The 18,339-nt window shown below is 44.6% G+C and overlaps 2 protein-coding genes across 2 annotated transcripts in view; both read right to left on the bottom strand.

The window, feature by feature from the left end:
- Positions 1-1,052: 1,052 nt before the first annotated feature.
- Positions 1,053-9,384, bottom strand: LOC130555539 (immunoglobulin superfamily DCC subclass member 3-like). The gene is made up of 7 exons (XM_057335832.1): positions 9,259-9,384; positions 5,893-6,198; positions 5,653-5,797; positions 5,389-5,519; positions 5,174-5,311; positions 4,929-5,087; positions 1,053-1,093 (listed from the first exon to the last, which is right to left on the bottom strand). Exons 1-7 carry the CDS (start codon positions 9,302-9,304, stop codon positions 1,053-1,055), a joined length of 966 nt encoding a protein of 321 aa, XP_057191815.1. The 5' UTR covers positions 9,305-9,384.
- Positions 9,385-10,009: 625 nt separating this feature from the next.
- The window catches only part of LOC130555538 (DENN domain-containing protein 4B-like), a 16,139-nt gene continuing 7,809 nt past the window's right edge, over positions 10,010-18,339 (bottom strand). The window contains exons 7-22 of the mRNA XM_057335831.1: positions 18,063-18,196; positions 17,832-17,946; positions 17,550-17,756; positions 17,327-17,455; positions 16,459-16,603; positions 16,240-16,383; positions 15,773-15,995; positions 15,405-15,681; positions 15,215-15,319; positions 14,932-15,107; positions 14,652-14,811; positions 14,310-14,549; positions 12,354-12,453; positions 12,068-12,233; positions 11,931-11,989; positions 10,010-11,679 (exon numbers count right to left, since the gene is read on the bottom strand). Coding sequence (XP_057191814.1) covers positions 11,534-11,679; positions 11,931-11,989; positions 12,068-12,233; positions 12,354-12,453; positions 14,310-14,549; positions 14,652-14,811; positions 14,932-15,107; positions 15,215-15,319; positions 15,405-15,681; positions 15,773-15,995; positions 16,240-16,383; positions 16,459-16,603; positions 17,327-17,455; positions 17,550-17,756; positions 17,832-17,946; positions 18,063-18,196 — 2,526 coding nt within the window. The 3' untranslated portion in view covers positions 10,010-11,533. The remainder of the gene's footprint in view (positions 11,680-11,930; positions 11,990-12,067; positions 12,234-12,353; positions 12,454-14,309; positions 14,550-14,651; positions 14,812-14,931; positions 15,108-15,214; positions 15,320-15,404; positions 15,682-15,772; positions 15,996-16,239; positions 16,384-16,458; positions 16,604-17,326; positions 17,456-17,549; positions 17,757-17,831; positions 17,947-18,062; positions 18,197-18,339) is intronic.

The raw sequence follows: 18,339 nt of genomic DNA, 5'->3' as shown, positions 1-18,339 counted from the left end.
AAGGGAAGGGACATGAGGGGGCGGCAGAGAGAGAGAGAGAGAGAGAGAGAGAGAGAGAGAGAGAGAGAGAGAGAGAGAGAGAGAGAGAGAGAGAGAGAGAGAGAGAGAGAGAGAGAGAGAGAGAGAGAGAGAGAGAGAGAGAGAGAGAGAGACAGAGAGAGAGAGAGAGAGAGAGAGAGAGAGAGAGAGAGAGAGAGAGGGAGAGAGAGAGAGAGAGTGAGAGAGAGAGAGAGAGCAAACCATAAATATCCACATAAACATCTATTACAATAAAACCAATAAGAAACATAATTGCACATCTGTATCATCGTTTATTTGTTATTTATGTTCAAGGGGAGGTTTGGAACTTTTAACGGACGCCTCGTGTAACCACACCCCCACACCAGTTGGTGGTGTGATTTGACTAAGACCGCCCAAATGTATACGCAAGGTGGGCGTACCTGTCAGTACAATTGCTTTGGAACCTGATGTTCCACATATGGTAAGAGGCGTTACATTTCCCTCACACGCTTGCAGTTTTCGACCAATCACTACGCACTGGTTAACTGGCCAATCATAGCACACCTCGCTTTTCAGAGCCATGAGCTTTGTAAAATATCTGCGCGTTTCAGAGAGGCGGAGCAAAGAGGAGATACAAACATGCACGGTGTGTGGAAAATACAGCGTTTTTGAACCTTAAATGGTGTATACACATTGCATTACATCTAAAACAAACGATAATATTCGTTTTAGCCCTGTCATATGACCCCTTTAATCTCATATGCCATGATTGTTTTGTTATTTAGCCATGCATTATTCTGAGATCTTTATGTCTTGCCTGGGGACAAAAAAAGATTAGATTTAATGCATTTTAAGTCACTTTGGATAAAACCAAAAAACCTCACTGCGCCCTCCCTTTGACCTCCCAACCACCTTTTCAAAACCTGACGCGCACCCACAAAGCGCTTGGCAAAGCACAAGACAGTGGCACTCTGGCTGGCATTGATAAAGGCTTTCGGGCTGAAGACACTCATAAAGCTGGAGCCGGAACGGCAAGCGAGAGTATTAATCCCTCAGCTTTCAGCCGCCAGCGTCAAACACGAGCCCATTTGAGCTGTAGTACACATTCATGCATTACAACACTGCAGAATATACTGCATGAACAAATGATGGGAGAGGCGTCCGCTCAGATTCAGATGGATGGACAACGGGTTATTGTGTCCGCACTGAACTGACAGCAGTGGTGCAGTCAGAGAGATGATATCCCATCTGAGGAACGCGGCTTGGGTTTTGGAAACGTGTATGACAGCCTGTATTCATCTGCTGATACTGAGAGCCAGCTCACAGCAGGAGCTGTACTGTAATAATCCGCATGTTTATGAATCGAAACAATGCTAAAACTTGTACACGGCTGTAATGGGGACCGCTGAGGCTGTCACAAGTGTACCATTTTTGCAGGTGCATTTGAAATATTTCGTTTTGGTGAACTTTGCATTTAGACTTTTGATTTTGAAACCTAACCAAACTGAATGTTATATTAAAGTCATATGAAAACTGTAGCACATAGCACCCCTCACAATGCATGTGAAAGGAACAGTTCACCCCAACATAAAAATCATTTCAACATTTACTCCCCCTCGAGTTGTTCCCAATCTGTATACAGTACATTTCTTTGTTCTGATGAACACAAAGAAAGATATTTGGAAGAAGGCTTGTAATCAAACAGTTCTTGGTCGCCATTGTTAACCATTGTGGGAAAAATGACAATGCAAAAAATACAATAGTAGTCAAAAGTGCCCCAGAACTGCTTAGTATTTTCTTTTGTGTTCAAGAGAACAAAGAAATGTATAAAGCAATTTCCTACTATGTGAGTCAATGGTGGCCAAGAACTGTTTGGTTACAAGCATTCTTCCAAATATCTTTCTCTGTGTTCATCAGAACAACAAATGAAATGTATACAGATTTGAAACAACTTGAGGGAGAGTAAATGGAGTAAATGAAAAAAAAACACAACTCAAGAAAACATTATGCAAACCCATCAAAACACCTACAGTAGATGAAAGTGTGAAGCGAGCAGATATATCTCTGCGAGTTTTTTCTGCGTTACCTCTGCACATTCTTATTTAGCATTTTGATTGAAACAGACCATTGACCAGAGGGGAACAGCTTGTACTCTGTATGTACAGCATGATGGATCTGATAATATATTTCGTGCTTGCCTGAAAACAGACTGCTCATATTTTAACCCAAAGGACTGATTTTCTTTTGCCTCCTCCATAATGTATGACAATTCATAATGTTAACAAAATGATAAATCGCCGCGTGTGCGGCTGCTGCTTGTTTCTTGTCCGCTATAACCACCACAAACTGTATACCTCCGTAACTAATGCGGTCTCCTATTATCACATTCAGACTAAACTAAACAATCAAGAAGAAAAGCAAGCGTGCGGAAGAATTCTCCAATAACAGGATAGAGGTCAGATTAGCGCTGTGGCCTCCGTGTGAAGAGAGCGAGGTACGATCTGGAGCACATTAGCCTTGTGTTGGTGTAAGAGGTGAGTGTGTGACCCGCAAGGATCTCTTCACCCCTCCATTAGACGTGCTAAAGGCCCTCAACATGAAGTCACTCTGCATTAGCTAACAGGCCTGTTTACATTAGCGCTCGGCCCGCTTTTGGGGAAGATTACGGAGGTCTTAAGATGGGGTGACCTTTGACGTGGCCACAGCGTGTCTAAAGGAAACAGATGGAGGTTACGGCCTGTGGGAGATCTGGGAAAGGGGAAGGAAGAAACATACAGCAGGAATGGACACAGAGAGAGAGAGAGAGAGAGAGAGAGAGAGAGAGAGGTTTTATCCTACAGGGAGGTTTCTGTCTTTATTAAGACTCATGTGCTGTCCAAGTCCCTTATGACACTGTCTGATGACTCACTTTCAGTCGGGAAAACGTCATACAGTGAGAGCGCTCGGCCGTGAAAACATCTGTTCATTAATTGAGCCATTCGACGGAAGTTCATGTGAGGAGACCAAATCAAAGTGTTTGACCGGGGGTTTTTTTGCTTTAAAATGTGAAGCACAACAGTCAGAGGAACTAGCATCAAAGCAGAGATATATATATATATATATATACAGTATATATATATATATATATATACATAAAGGTTAAGGTTGTTTTGTGTTTTCTTCACTGTTTCGGTTGTGAAACTACCTGTCTCAAAAAAAGCTTAAAATTCTACTCGTCAAATTGGCTTTACAAGTTAACTTACATTTCAGCTTTTATCTATCTATTTGAATAGTTTCACATTACTTTTATACAACTCATCAAATGTAGGTTCAGCAATTACAATGTATTTTAGTTCAAAACAGCAGCTTCATACTTATCAAAAAGTATTTGAGCAAGTTCAAATGTCTTGTAAAGCCAACTTAATTATACTTAAAGCATAATAAAGATTGCTACAGAATATGGTGTTACAAGTTTCTTAAATTATTCAATGTATTTAGTAAATCAACAGACAAGGGGTGGGAAAACTTCATGGCTGACGGATCAATCCTGGGAAGTGCAGGATGTATGTGGGTAAGTAATAGTGATTGGTTAGGTCGATATCAATCAATATTCGTTGTGAGATCACCCAGATAAATTAACCAACAGATTTATCAAGGGCTACTTTCTGTTTCCAGATATATGACTTAGTAAGTTAAAATTGTGTAAAATGTCTTTTCTTCGGATGTGACCCTCTCAATTGCACTGCATTGGTCAACCCATTCTTTAGTTAACGATATCGGCATCAGTCATTGTCAGTTCCATTTTAGGAAACATTCAGGAGTAACAGATAGCTATTACAGTAAGCCATATAATGGCTAATATTAATCATTTATATTTTGTTATTTTGTTATATTCAACAGTATAGCACTTTCCTTTAAAGCTAGGGTAGGCAATAGTTTTAGTTACATTTGGTTCAAAGTCTCTTCACATCCTGATAGCAATCAATAAGAGCAAATCTTAGGGCCATGAAATGTTTTGTTGAGGTTTTGTAATGTTATGTGCTTTGTACTCTAATGTTGTCTCAGCAGTGAATAAGACATGAGATCATTAAAGCATTGCATTCCACCCTCCAACAATGATGTCACTCATAGCAGACTTGGGAGAATGGGATTTTATTTCTCTTTTGTGCTTTCAAGAGTTGTCTACAAATCTACAAATCTGTAAACGCGAGCATTAACTGAAAACAAGCATAGAAAAAAAACAATTTATTAAATTACAATAAAGCAATATTAAACACGCAAGAGTTGCCTCTTGTCCGGAACCAACTAAAGTATTAATCTTATTATAATACAGACAGCAAGGAAACAGAACAATGAAGAAATAAAGACTGTTTGTTAAAAAAACAAGAGCATCTAAATCATGACTGTAGTGACTGCCCCTCCCCAACACCGAGGTACTTAACTCATGACCTCTCTCATTTACCCCTACAAAGTGTGATGATGAGTATCCCTGAGCCGGCAACACTCGCTGCTGACCCTACAGCCCCGCTCCTTCAAAACTACAGACACAGTTGTGGATTTATATACTGCTGACCCACTCGAAATATCAGCTGATAAATGCCACACTTCTGATTGGACAACCCACAGGAACAGACAACAGGCATTCCTGTTCTCAATATCTGTTCCTTATTGTATCACAACACGGCTAAAAATATTGCGCCCGTGAAAAGCTAATAGAAAAGTAGTAGAGAAGAAAAGTCCAATCCCAGAATACAAGAGCATACAATACTTTTGAGGAGATTTACGTTTTCATAGCACACGTCAAGAGAGAGCGAGAGACAGAGAGAGAGAGAGAGAGACAAAGAGAGAGAGAGAGAGAGACAAAGAGAGAGAGAGAGAAAAAGAGAGAGAGAGAGAGAGAGAGATGTGTGTGTGTGTGTGTGTGTGTGTGCGTGCGTGTGTGTGTGTACCTTGCACCACCAGTCGGCCCACTGCAGTTCTTCTCATTCTGGTTCCGGGTCGGTTAGCAGAACACACATAGACTCCAGAATGCTGTAGAGACACGTCTGAGATGATGAGATTCCCTGTGCCCAACACCTCGATGCCCTCCACACCTATAGAGCGCCCGTCTGACACACACACGCAGCAGTGTTAGTCCTGTCACAGGTATACAGCTGTATCATGAGTTCAGTGAGGTCAGCGTGTGAGATGTTACCCTGTCTGCTCCAGGACACGATGGGCCGAGGGTTACCGGTGGCGATGCACTCCAGTATAGCCGTCTGATGGACATTCAGAGTGAGATTCTGAGGTCCAGAGAGAATGACCGGATCCTTATACAGACCATTACCTGCCACTGACACACACACACAGACACGATCATGTGTGAGATTCATTCAGACAGACAGACGGACGGACGGTGTTGATCTGTACCTGTGACAGACAGCTGGGCTTCATGACTGTAGCGAGTGTTTGCGATGTTTTTAGCCATACAGCGATACACACCGCTGTCAGACTGACGCACTCCTGTGATGTGAAGAATACCATTGGGCAGAAGTGTGTACCTGACCACAAAACATTAACACAACATCACGATAACACAACAACACCGCATCTCTCTGATGAAACACAACAACAAACACTGACACACAATGAGAAGCCTCCAGTCAGCTCAGAGCAGGTGTGTGTGTGCTTCACCTGTTATCATCGTTGTTTATGGCCGTTCCGTTCCTCTCCCAGCTGATGTTGGCTTCAGGAACGCCACTCACAGCGCAGTGAAACCGAGCGACACCTCCTTCATCCACACTCACAGACGCCGGGTGTGTGTGAAACTTTGGGAGAGCTGAGAGAGAGAAACCGGCGAGAAATGTTCACTCTGTATTTCATCTCGGAGAAACATGTGAGATGTGATGGAGATTTCTGTGGCAGGTGACTCACATGCGAGCTGTACGTGTGCCTTGCGGCTGATGATCAAGCCGTATCGGTTCTGTGCGGAGCAGTCGTACTCGCCGGCGTCGCTCTCGTCGCTGCCCCGCCGCTTCTGAAAGTTCTGAATCAAGAGCGTGCCGTTCTCCGACACGAGCGCTCGCACTCCCAGAGGTATAGATACACTGTTCCGTCTCCAGGTGATCGTGATAGGCCCCTCCCCTTCTACCTGACAGTCTAGCATGAGGGGGCGGTCCCTCACAGCGATGACATCACTGGGTTCTTTGATGAAGGATAATTCTGAAGCTCCGCTCACACCTGGAGAACAGCACATGGTCAGAAATCGATCATATGGAACACAGACATGATGAATAATCTGAGAGAACATCAGGATTACCAGTGATGAGAAGGATGAAGATGATGATGATGATGCATCATGAGAGATGATGAAACTGGAGGAAGAACGGTGTATCACAATCAGCTCTGTTACACTTTAATACGTCACACACACAAACCAAAATAACGATCTTGTGAAGTGAACAGCTTTACTGAATTCATTGGCATTATTAACTTGAGCTCCATGAGATGTTGTGCGTTTTGTAAGTGTTTGGTTTGTGTTTCTCTGGCTTTGTTGAGCTCTGTTGAACTTAAACTTGACTTTCTCAAGAGAGATTGATGCCTCATTCACACAATAAAACCCCACCCTCTGTAACAGCCCCATCATTCCTGCCCCTGTCTGAAGAGCCATCTGCCCCTCCCTCCCTCCGTCTGCCCCACATCTCTTTCACAGGAGTGTGAGGGTGACTTTCCCATGCCACAGCATCACTCAAAACCACCGCCCCCCCGCAGCTGCCAAACACACAACAAAACACTTCACTCGCACTTGAACTTGAAAACACAAACTCGTGTGTAAAATTCAAACTTCTGCGTGACGTCTGGCGTCTGCACCAGCGACAGCTGACCGTCTGCCTATTCCAACATCCCACACAACATCCCAGCTAACATCACACAACATCCCAGCTAACATCACACAACATCCCACCTAACATCACACCTAACATCCCACCTAACATCACACAACATCCCACCTAACATCACACAACATCCCACCTAACATCCCACCTAACATCACACAACATCCCACCTAACATCCCACCTAACATCCCACAACATGTTGACTAAACAACTAAACATTATTAAATCAAAACACAACTTAAGAAGCAAAATGACCAAGTCAAGGAGAAATGAAGTCTTTGGTTTTATCAGAACGATATGAAGTCTTGTTTTGGGGAGAAAAGAAACACTTCATCTATAAACTAGAAAAGCCAGTGAGGTATAAAAAAGAAACTTCAATCATTCTGTTTTTCACTTTGAAGTACTTCATTCAAGTTTATTTGTCTTATCCCACTAACCAACATTCTCAAGTGATATTTCTGTCTATCTGAAGTCGTTCTGTTTCTCAAGTAATGGTCTCATGATTTAAGAATGTTTTGCATGGAAAACGAGACAACAATGTGACGTAACAAATTCATTTTTCTGCAGCGTTGGCGATCGCGGTCAAACGAATGTTTGCCTGAGAAACACATGATGTGATCTCCACACACAGTCGTGTCTGTGTTTTCTTCAAGAAAAGAGCAGTAATGAAACGACACCAGACAACATTCACTTCTCATTTGCAGTTTGGTTTGGGGGGGTTTGGTCTCTTTGTTGAATGAGAAAGTCTCACACAGCAGCTGTGTTGAACAGCGGAGCATCTTCAGCAGTAAACAGAGGAGAACCTCAGCTCCGCCCCTCCCTCTCGAGTGACAGACTGTGACCTCACATCCTAGAGGTCATGAGAGAGTCCTGATGCTCTTTGTCTTGTCGAGTGGCCGTGAACTTCAGCGCTCGTATAAACCACGTCATTAATTGTGTCTCTGTGGCATCTGCTGGTCAGACGTCTTCAATCTGAATCACTGATGTCAGACCACACAACTATACAACAAACAACAAACTTTAACAACTCTTAGAAAAATGAAAGTTTTTTTCATTTTTCAGTAAAAGTGCAGTAACCATGTTTTTTTGTAACTGTAGTATAACCATTGAAGAAAAACACTTTACCAATTAAAAGTAAAGCTCGTCATTATCTGTTTCATCAAAGTTTGTGCGAAGTTAAATCCAGTAAACATTTATACCACAGTATGCTCTACAAGTCAAACATCAAGACGCTGAAGCACCATCACACTTCTATTTGTGCCATTTCATATTCCTCATGAGTTTTACTCTTAGACGTCGCAAAACCTGTTTCACATGGCAGTGCTGCTCTTGTGATATTGAGTTATGAGTTATGTTCTTGTAATGGAGGGATGGAGACGTCTGTAGAGAATCTCAGCATGACATGATGACAGTATAATAGAAGTGAAACAGAGCCGTGTGTGTCTCCATCATTCTATACTCATCATCCTGTCATTTCAAACATCTCTTTTATAATCTCTCATTCCTACTGCAGACACACTTTTCTGGAAAAAAATGAAAAAATGGGAGAGTTGTGTGTGTTTGTATAAGTGATATTGTGAATAATGTGATCACAGCGACTGTGTGCGAGCAGTCTGTGTCTCATTGACCACTAACAAATTACCATATTCATGAAACACATTCAGTTCCCACAGTGCTGAAAAGAATCTGCTGCTGCTAATTAGCAAAATGAATCTCAGAGCAAACACACACACACACACACACACACACACAATGTGAGCGCAGACGGTCTGGAGCGCAGGCGCATGCAGTGTAGATGTTTTGGATTAACCTATTGAACCCTGTGTGGCCTGTGTGCACGTGCGTGTGTGTGTGTGTGTGTGTGTGTGTGTGTGTGTGTGTGTGTGTGTGTGTGTGTGTGTGTGAGACAGTTGCTGAAGGATTACCCACAAACCTCCCCCAACCCTAAACATCCAGTCATATGAAAATGAGTGTCAGGTCAAAGGTCAGGGTCAATGTCTGTCTGTTGTACTCTGATGCACATGAACTTCAGCTCACAATAAACCAGACGAGACAATCCACAGTCACGCCAATAACAAAATAACTCACAATCTACACAACTCATATTCAAAGCTTTACATGCTAAACATTCTTCAACACATCATTCGCAATATTAAAACACCACAATCACACATTCTGAACTCATCACACTGTCAGCTGAGGGCTTTAAATAAAGTAATGGATTATCAATAAACCATCGAGACCATAAACAATAAAACTCTCCAAAACGAAACTCTGTAAGTAAACAAACAGAGATGAAACGTAACATGCTTCGAGTTTAAATAAATAGAGATAAAACATGTGTAAAGTTTGAATAAATAAATAAAGAGAGAGAGATTCTAGGGTTTAAAGTCGAACTCTTACCTGCGACTGTGACGCAGAGGAGCAGCAGATGCGTGAATGTCGTCATCGTTTATTCCGTTCAGTTGTTTAAAAGTTTTTTTTGTTCATGACAGAAACTCTCACATCGGACATTTAAAAGCAGGAAAATCTCTTTTCCCTCCCGGTTAATAATCCAGCACACGGTGCGCGCGTGCATCTGCTCGCGTCTGACTGTCATACACAAACCGGTGCGCGTGTGAGTTTAGAGGGGGCGGGATCAACTGAACTCATCGGCCAATCAGAGAAGAGCACAGAGACACGCGCGTACGGGATGTGTTTAATATAGGACACGCGCTACCTGCTCTGCTCTGACGGAATAAGTGAAGTCAATTTATAAAGTATTCATTAGTTTGATTGATTTTACTAAAACAGCAAGTCAGTTTTAAACAGGATCACTACATTGAATGCAGTGAAATACAATACATGTCGTACTCCAGTTACACCTGACATTAATGTCACACAAAGCACATCATAAAAAAACCTTCTGTGAAATGTTTAGTTTCTTTGAGTCAAACCAGAAAGTCTAATTAAAATGTTTTGTTGGTTTAGAGACTTAAATACAGCATGACATATCAGTTATTTCAGAGATGATTTTCTTCAGTAAAGCTGATGCGTGTCTCTTTAAATATTTGATTTATCCGAGATGAAATGTGCTTAAAACACCGTCACACTCACAAATGAAATGAAGAACAAACAGACACTGATGTTTGATGTTCATAAATCTCTTTTCTTAAAAAAAACAACAACCACAACAACATTCACTCACATCAATATAAATTACCACAACAAACGCGTTAGAACTTAAATGGAGCTTTATAATCTATCTGTTCACCTGAATCTTTCAAATCTAAAACTTCTCTCATGACATGCTGCACTGAATTCTGTTTATTGCAGTGAAAACTATCTTCCTCTCACATCATCTCCTGTAATGTCATTAAAAACAGTTCTGTTTCAAATGTCCCATCAATAAAATGAAGACTAAATGATGAATCCTATTATCAGTTTAACTTTTGACAAAACCAGAGCCGAGCGCTCGGGTGTCTTACATCTCTCTGATGTCTATATGAAGAGTTTGGTTCAAAAATGAGATAACTCTGTTTCAAAAAACTTTTAATATGTTATCATGTTTTTATTGTGTTGGTTAGCTGTATTTTTTTGAGTTATTATGGCTTAAATAAAAGCAAACCACCTGTAGTTTGATTGATATTAATTGGAATGCACAATAAAAAAACATGATTTTTGACTAATTAAAAAAACGTTGTTATCTCACTTTGGAACCAAACTCTTCATATGACGTGAGGTCAACTCGACACAGAGCATTGATGAACACGTTCCTTCCTACTGTCCCAACAAAATGACCAATGTATTTCTCTTAAAGTAAAACTATGATCAGCATTAAAACATTGTGATGATGATTCTCCTGTGCTTTAAGCACATTTCCCTTCCTAACACAGAAATGAGTGTGATACAGTCATGAAAATAAACAGCGTAAAATAAATTCTGTTGTGACATTGAATTACAAGAATGAAACGATCATTTGGGGTCATGAAAAGAACGTCCCGACAGTCCTGAACAGTCAATCTCATTGATTTCTGTTGACTCGAGGGGAGTTCTGGGGGTATACCCTCAGTAGTGCACACTACAGCCACAGGTATCTTCATTTCACAGCAGAACCGGAGGAATAAAGTTCTCATCATCATCTTTACAGACGAGACACGATCTCCTCCGCATTTAAAACCTCACATAAAAGTGTGTGTTTACAACAACTGAGAAATAAACAAACACACAAATGTGTTGAGAATTTAAGATACTGATGTGACGTGAGAAGTCATTGTGAAAACATTTGACTCGCGTTTTATTACACAGTCATGTGAAGAGAGATGTTTAGACCAATCACATTTAAGAGCTACACTGTAGTAACAGAAAGAAAACAACCAATGAAACGACAAGCATGGAGTCCGATGATCTGTTTAAGACACAGTGAAATGAAATCCATCACTAAACATACACAACACCAGTCAAATGAACTTGAAGAGAAATAAAAACCGTCGTTCAGTCCGCAGTGATTTTATTTCCTGCCATCGTTGTCTTGTGTGTCTGAGGCGTGGGCCGGGTGTGTCAGTTGCTCGGCATTGTGGGATACAGAAGCAGTTTTGGAGTTCAGCGGAGGTCACGTGTTCCCATAATGCACAGCAGAGCGTCTGTAGGTATGTCCAGGAGCAGGATGAGCAGACAGACAGACAGGAGGAGACGCTCTTCAACACTCCAGCGGCAGCAGAAAACACCGTCTGCAGTCCACAGCTTTGGTACTCGGAGGCTGAACCCTCTTCCTCCTGAGCTCATCTCGACCCAAAGAACCGCTCAAGCGCAAGTAAGCAGCTTTATAACGCTTATCAAACGCAGCTGCGCATAAGACGAGAGAGAGAGAGAGAGAGAGACATCTTATATCTGCATCTCAGATATTTCTCCTGAGAGAAAGAGTTCAGAAGAGATCTCAACAGCGTCTCAAACTGAGCTCAGATTTGTCAATATCAATGCGACTCATTATTCTCTCTTTATTTCTCCTGAGCAATTTGATGAGAAACATCAGAGACACAAGTGAGATTTCTCCAAATCTCTCATTAAATGACCATGAAGACTGATGAGAGACTCACCCACGTGATCTTTGCCCATCGCAGCCACTGTGAGGAACAACATCTCTCTGTACAAACTCCTGCACAACACAAACACAATCATCACAACACATCCATCTCTCTCTCCCTCATCATCGTCATCGTCTCGACGGTCTCACCTCTGTATCCTGGGAGTGCCTGGTTGCGTAGCAACAGTATCCAGGAAGAGCGTGATGGCCTTGTGTACCTCGTTCATGCCGACCCAGCGCAGCACTTCCTCCAGGAACCTCAGAGTGAAGGGATGGTTATGATGCCGCCAGCTGTAAGTGCGCATGGCAGCGCCACCTACAGGACAGGAAGAGGAGGAACAGAGCATCAGTAAAGAGAAAACTGATCTAGAGTCAGGTGAGTGACGCTGCTTTCATGATGAACCACACAAACACACGTGTATGTGTTGATACTCACTGTGTATTCTCCAGATGATATAGAGAGGAGGCCACTGCTCGGGGTCAGGGGTCAACATGTCCCACAACAACCTCACACGCACTCCACTGCCCACTGAAACCTGACACACACACACACACACACACAAGTGAGCTAATGCTGTTCTCTCTACAAAACCACAACATTAAACTGTGTGTGATTGTGTGTCAGTGTGTGTAGTAACCTGTGTGCAGTGTGCGGTCAGAGGTGACTCTCTCAGGAGTTGTGGTGTGTGTGTGTGTAGTAACCTGTGTGCAGTGTGCGGTCAGAGGTGACTCTCTCAGGAGTTGTGTGTGTGTGTGTGTGTAGTAACCTGTGTGCAGTGTGCGGTCAGAGGTGACTCTCTCAGGAGTTGTGTGTGTGTGTGTGTGTAGTAACCTGTGTGCAGTGTGCGGTCAGAGGTGACTCTCTCAGGAGTTGTGTGTGTGTGTGTGTGTAGTAACCTGTGTGCAGTGTGCGGTCAGAGGTGACTCTCTCAGGAGTTGTGTGTGTGTGTGTGTGTAGTAACCTGTGTGCAGTGTGCGGTCAGAGGTGACTCTCTCAGGAGTTGTGTGTGTGTGTGTGTGTAGTAACCTGTGTGCAGTGTGCGGTCAGAGGTGACTCTCTCAGGAGTTGTGTGTGTGTGTGTGTGTAGTAACCTGTGTGCAGTGTGCGGTCAGAGGTGACTCTCTCAGGAGTTGTGTGTGTGTGTGTGTGTAGTAACCTGTGTGCAGTGTGCGGTCAGAGGTGACTCTCTCAGGAGTTGTGTGTGTGTGTGTGTGTAGTAACCTGTGTGCAGTGTGCGGTCAGAGGTGACTCTCTCAGGAGTTGTGTGTGTGTGTGTGTGTAGTAACCTGTGTGCAGTGTGCGGTCAGAGGTGACTCTCTCAGGAGTTGTGTGTGTGTGTGTGTGTAGTAACCTGTGTGCAGTGTGCGGTCAGAGGTGACTCTCTCAGGAGTTGTGTGTGTGTGTGTGTGTAGTAACCTGTGTGCAGTGTGCGGTCAGAGGTGACTCTCTCAGGAGTTGTGTGTGTGTGTGTGTGTAGTAACCTGTGTGCAGTGTGCGGTCAGAGGTGACTCTCTCAGGAGTTGTGTGTGTGTGTGTGTGTAGTAACCTGTGTGCAGTGTGCGGTCAGAGGTGACTCTCTCAGGAGTTGTGTGTGTGTGTGTGTGTAGTAACCTGTGTGCAGTGTGCGGTCAGAGGTGACTCTCTCAGGAGTTGTGTGTGTGTGTGTGTGTAGTAACCTGTGTGCAGTGTGCGGTCAGAGGTGACTCTCTCAGGAGTTGTGTGTGTGTGTGTGTGTAGTAACCTGTGTGCAGTGTGCGGTCAGAGGTGACTCTCTCAGGAGTTGTGTGTGTGTGTGTGTGTAGTAACCTGTGTGCAGTGTGCGGTCAGAGGTGACTCTCTCAGGAGTTGTGTGTGTGTGTGTGTGTAGTAACCTGTGTGCAGTGTGCGGTCAGAGGTGACTCTCTCAGGAGTTGTGTGTGTGTGTGTGTGTAGTAACCTGTGTGCAGTGTGCGGTCAGAGGTGACTCTCTCAGGAGTTGTGTGTGTGTGTGTGTGTAGTAACCTGTGTGCAGTGTGCGGTCAGAGGTGACTCTCTCAGGAGTTGTGTGTGTGTGTGTGTGTAGTAACCTGTGTGCAGTGTGCGGTCAGAGGTGACTCTCTCAGGAGTTGTGTGTGTGTGTGTGTGTAGTAACCTGTGTGCAGTGTGCGGTCAGAGGTGACTCTCTCAGGAGTTGTGTGTGTGTGTGTGTGTAGTAACCTGTGTGCAGTGTGCGGTCAGAGGTGACTCTCTCAGGAGTTGTGTGTGTGTGTGTGTGTAGTAACCTGTGTGCAGTGTGCGGTCAGAGGTGACTCTCTCAGGAGTTGTGTGTGTGTGTGTGTGTAGTAACCTGTGTGCAGTGTGCGGTCAGAGGTGACTCTCTCAGGAGTTGTGTGTGTGTGTGTGTGTAGTAACCTGTGTGCAGTGTGCGGTCAGCGGTGACTCTCTCAGGAGTTGTGGTAGGTTACTGGGGAGGCCGAGGCGAGTGAAGTACCACACTAGATTCCAGAAGAGTATGGGATGACTGTCCAGCAGCTGGACCTGAGAGAGAACAGCCTCTCCTTCATTCTCCAGCAGACTCTCCGTCTCCTTACGCAACACCAGAGGACTCAGATACGCCACGGTCACCTGCGGAGCTCCGCCCACCGATGACACCTGAACACACATCCGCACGCACGCACACACGCACACACACATGAACATGAGGCTCACGCGTGACGTTTATGAAGCTGATGTCTACAGCACTGAAGATCTAACCCGGGTGGAGCTGCTGCTCTCTGATTGGCTGCTGCTGTCTGAGCTGGACTCCGCCTCTCTGACGCCGTTACACACGTGCTGCTGTGCGTCCTCCCGTCCAGCAGGTGGTCTCGCGGCGTTCTCCGCCTCACCCTCCACATTCAGAAGAATGCGCTCCACACTGCACACAAACACGCTTTCAATCAATTCTTTGCATCATTAGATTTTTCTCTCACTGTAATGTCGGAGTTGTCTGGTAAAAACCCCTCTCGTCTCGTCACTGCTGTGTGTGTTTGTGTACCTGCAGACGGGACCCACGTCACAGACTTCTGCGTTCAGCAGCGGAACAAAGGATGCCGAGCAGAAAGGACACGTGCTGTTGAGATTGGAGTCATCAGACGACCAGCCGGCCATAATCTCTTCATCATAAACCAGAGAGTTACAGCCGCGACACAGTGAACAGCTCGACATCAAAACCTAGACAACACACGAATACACAACAGCTGAAGCTCCGGAGACACTCAAACACACTGTGCTGCGGGTTTCTTCTGTTCACTTTGAATCAGATTTTCTCCTGTCATTACCTCAATGCCCGCCGCTTCCTGTGCAGAATCCCATGACTTCCTGAGAGGAACGGCCAGCGTCTGAATGTCAGTCATGTCGACATCACTGCTGACAGACAGCGAGCTCTACACACACACACAGATGAGAGATGAGAGAAGTGTCTCACGCTGATGTGTGTTCTCGGCGTGATTAACGCTTTGCTCGTCTCACCTCAGACGTGGCGTTATAAAGACGTTCTTTGGCCTTCAGCAGACTCTCAGGCATGTGGATTTTCCGTGATGGCTTCTGCTCTAAAGTCCGGCGGGATGTCCCGCTCACTCCCGGCCGCCTGTCGTCCACGCTGGCGGCCCGTCTCACTGACGCTCGGTTCCGTGTGGGTGTGAGGAGCTGCTGCAGTTTCCCAGCCAGTCTGCGGCTCGGAGAAGAAACGTTGTTGTAGTTTTCATCCACCGAGCGTCTGTTGAGAGTTTCCCTCACTTCCACCGACCTGCAGGGGGCGGCAGAGCGAAGAACCACCATAAATCACGCAGCGCTGACATCATCGTCACATCTGATGAAGAAATGAGACGGCTGTGTACCTGCCGTCCCTGTCGGCCGTCTGACATCTGCAGTCTGCGTCTGTCGTCTCTGCGCAGTCTTTGTAGAATGTCGACAGACAGACGTCGCTGCGCCGCACCAGAGCGGGCGCGGGGGGGATCAGCAGGGGCGGGGCGATGTCATGGCGACCGGCGGGAGGTTTGCGGGAGGCGGGGCCATCAGCGCCGACGGCCTGAGGTTCGGTTTTCTTACAGAGTTTGTTTTCTGATCAAACAAATCAGACTTTATTACAAACATCATTATTCATTCAGAAGCCGCTCGACGACATCACACGTATGAGTTATTTTACATTCCTTCTTGGTTTTTTTTCCGTTTATAGTTTCTTTTTAAAATGTATTTCCAGTTCAGCTTGAGTTGAGTTGAGTTGTTAGTCATTTCCTTCAAATAATCACAAGAACACAACATGAATACACAACGAAGCGATCGTGGATCAGTATCTGTCACTCACTGCTGACCGACGTCTGCATGCTGCTCACACTGTTACTCTTCGTGAGACTCGTCAGTGATTCGTGGCTTGAGCTTTCACTCAAACCGCTCCAGCTGGACTGGCGAATCAGAGCAGAGTAGGGGCGGGGCTTTGACAGCGTTTCTGCTGAAAACACAAGTTCAGCTGTGACTCAATAATCATGAGTCATCAATAACGTCGTGATGAAGGAACGTTTCAGACCTGTCCGGGTACAGAAAGACGTGTTCCTCTGCTGCTCTTTGATTGGCTGCCGGAAGTGAGCAACAGCCAATATAACGTTACGGAGCTTCGCCCAGCGGAGACGACTGCCCTGATTGGTGGAGGGCCACTTGCTCTCCAAAACTGCCTACACACAGAAAAAAGAAACAACTCTGTCACACGTCACAAGTGATTCGTGCAGAAACTGAACTCGCAAACTTTCCTCTGAAGTTAAAAGTCGGCGTGAAATAAAAACGGATCATTCTAATTGTTTTACACAGTGTTGCAGTATAGATGTTTTAGCCATGCACATCATTGTTTTTTTATTCATTTGCACTTGTAATCTTTCATCAAAAATGAAAGACGACCTCTCTTCACCTCTGCACACTGGCATTTAAAGTCCCAGTGAAATAAAAAATGACAATTCTTATTTTTTCATGAAATACTGCAGCGTTTATAGTAAATAGTTTATCAATGTGGGTCATTTTCTTTTTTTTTAAATTCATGTGCCCTCATAGACTTCAGTTAAACTCTGAAAATGCACTTCCGCCCTGAAATGATGATCCATCTGAAATGACGTAAATTAGAGGGTAAATTAGATGCGACAGCTGTTTTTACACATCCAATCAATTGGCAGTGAAAAACGCAAGCCACGCCCACTAATGTGTCAGAATACGGAAGTAAAAACGATCGGAAATTCCGGTTCACGGGGACTTTAAATATGCCCTTCATTTTGTTGGCAACGCCAATCTTTCAACAAACCAGTCAGTTCTCGAAATCATTTTTTTCTCATTTCAGAAGTTGTGTTACTCTGGTATGCGTCACAATACAGAAAATCAAAATCAGTGTGTGTGTATGAAGTCACTCTCACTTTATTGTAGTATCCGTACGTGATGGTGTTGGGAGTGATTCCTGCTTTCTTCATCTCTAACAGAACTCTGACGGCGAGGACGGGCTGTCCGTACTGACCACACAACTGCATGAGAATACGGTAACACACCTGAGAGAGAGAACCACAACTCATGAAACATCGCTGCCAGTGTCATGTCTCCATGGAAACCCAAGCTGTGTGTGTGTGTGTGTGTAGTTCTCACTTCATCCGGCAGCACCACCCTGCGTGTCTCCATGTGTTTGAGGACCTCATAGGCCGTGTGCAGCGCTCTGACTTTAGTGCTCTCAGCTTTAACAAACGTGGGCAGGTAGATGAACCACAGACCGTAGCAGTGACCCAGCAGACATTTGGACCACATGTCCGGAACCGCCGAATATTTCTGAGCCTTCTGCTGTGCCAGCTTTATTTCCTGAAGAGAGCAGAGAAGCACGTCAGCCATCGACTCGACTCACTCACACAACACATCTGCGTCATGTTTCTGCACCTGTTTGGTGCGGCGGGGGGCGGGGCTACTGGGAGCGCTGCCTTTAGCCGGTGTCCGCAGCTGATCTTGAGGACGATCAAACAAATCCGACCGGAGGATAGGGAACGTGTCATAGCTGCGTGTACAAACAACACAAACATGTGCATATTAAAGATATGATTCAACCAAATATAATGATTCTCTCATCGCTCAAAGATCAGAAAACACAAGAGTGAGGTGAAGAGTGTTCACCTGTAATGTGCCGGACACTCGGAGCCGTCGGCTTCCTGTGGTTCTTCTGGAGGCATTATAAACACTGTGTGTTCACCGCTGTGAGATTCATCCAGATCTATCAACCTCACCAACTCAGGCTTCTCCACATCAACCTGAGAGAGAGAGAGAGAGAGAGAGAGAGAGAGAGACAGAGAGAGAGAGAGAGACAGAGAGAGAGAGAGAGAGAGAGAGAGACAGAGAGAGAGAGAGAGAGAGAGAGAGAGAGAGAGAGAGAGAGAGAGAGAGAGAGAGAGAG

This window comes from Triplophysa rosa, linkage group LG6 (genome assembly GCF_024868665.1).
Source record: "Triplophysa rosa linkage group LG6, Trosa_1v2, whole genome shotgun sequence".
Lineage (NCBI taxonomy): Eukaryota > Metazoa > Chordata > Actinopteri > Cypriniformes > Nemacheilidae > Triplophysa > Triplophysa rosa.
This window is presented reverse-complemented; position numbering and strand designations above follow the sequence as displayed.

What these genes read in the sequence shown, in the direction of transcription:
- LOC130555539 (XM_057335832.1), bottom strand. Translation starts at nt 9,304, where the DNA reads ATGACGACATTCACGCATCTGCTGCTCCTCTGCGTCACAGTCGCAG. An exon ending in GGCACACGTACAGCTCGCAT is followed by an intron (nt 5,798 to 5,892) that starts GTGAGTCACCTG and finishes TCTCTCTCTCAG; the next exon opens with CTCTCCCAAAGTTTCACACA. An exon ending in ATAAACAACGATGATAACAG is followed by an intron (nt 5,520 to 5,652) that starts GTGAAGCACACA and finishes TTTTGTGGTCAG; the next exon opens with GTACACACTTCTGCCCAATG.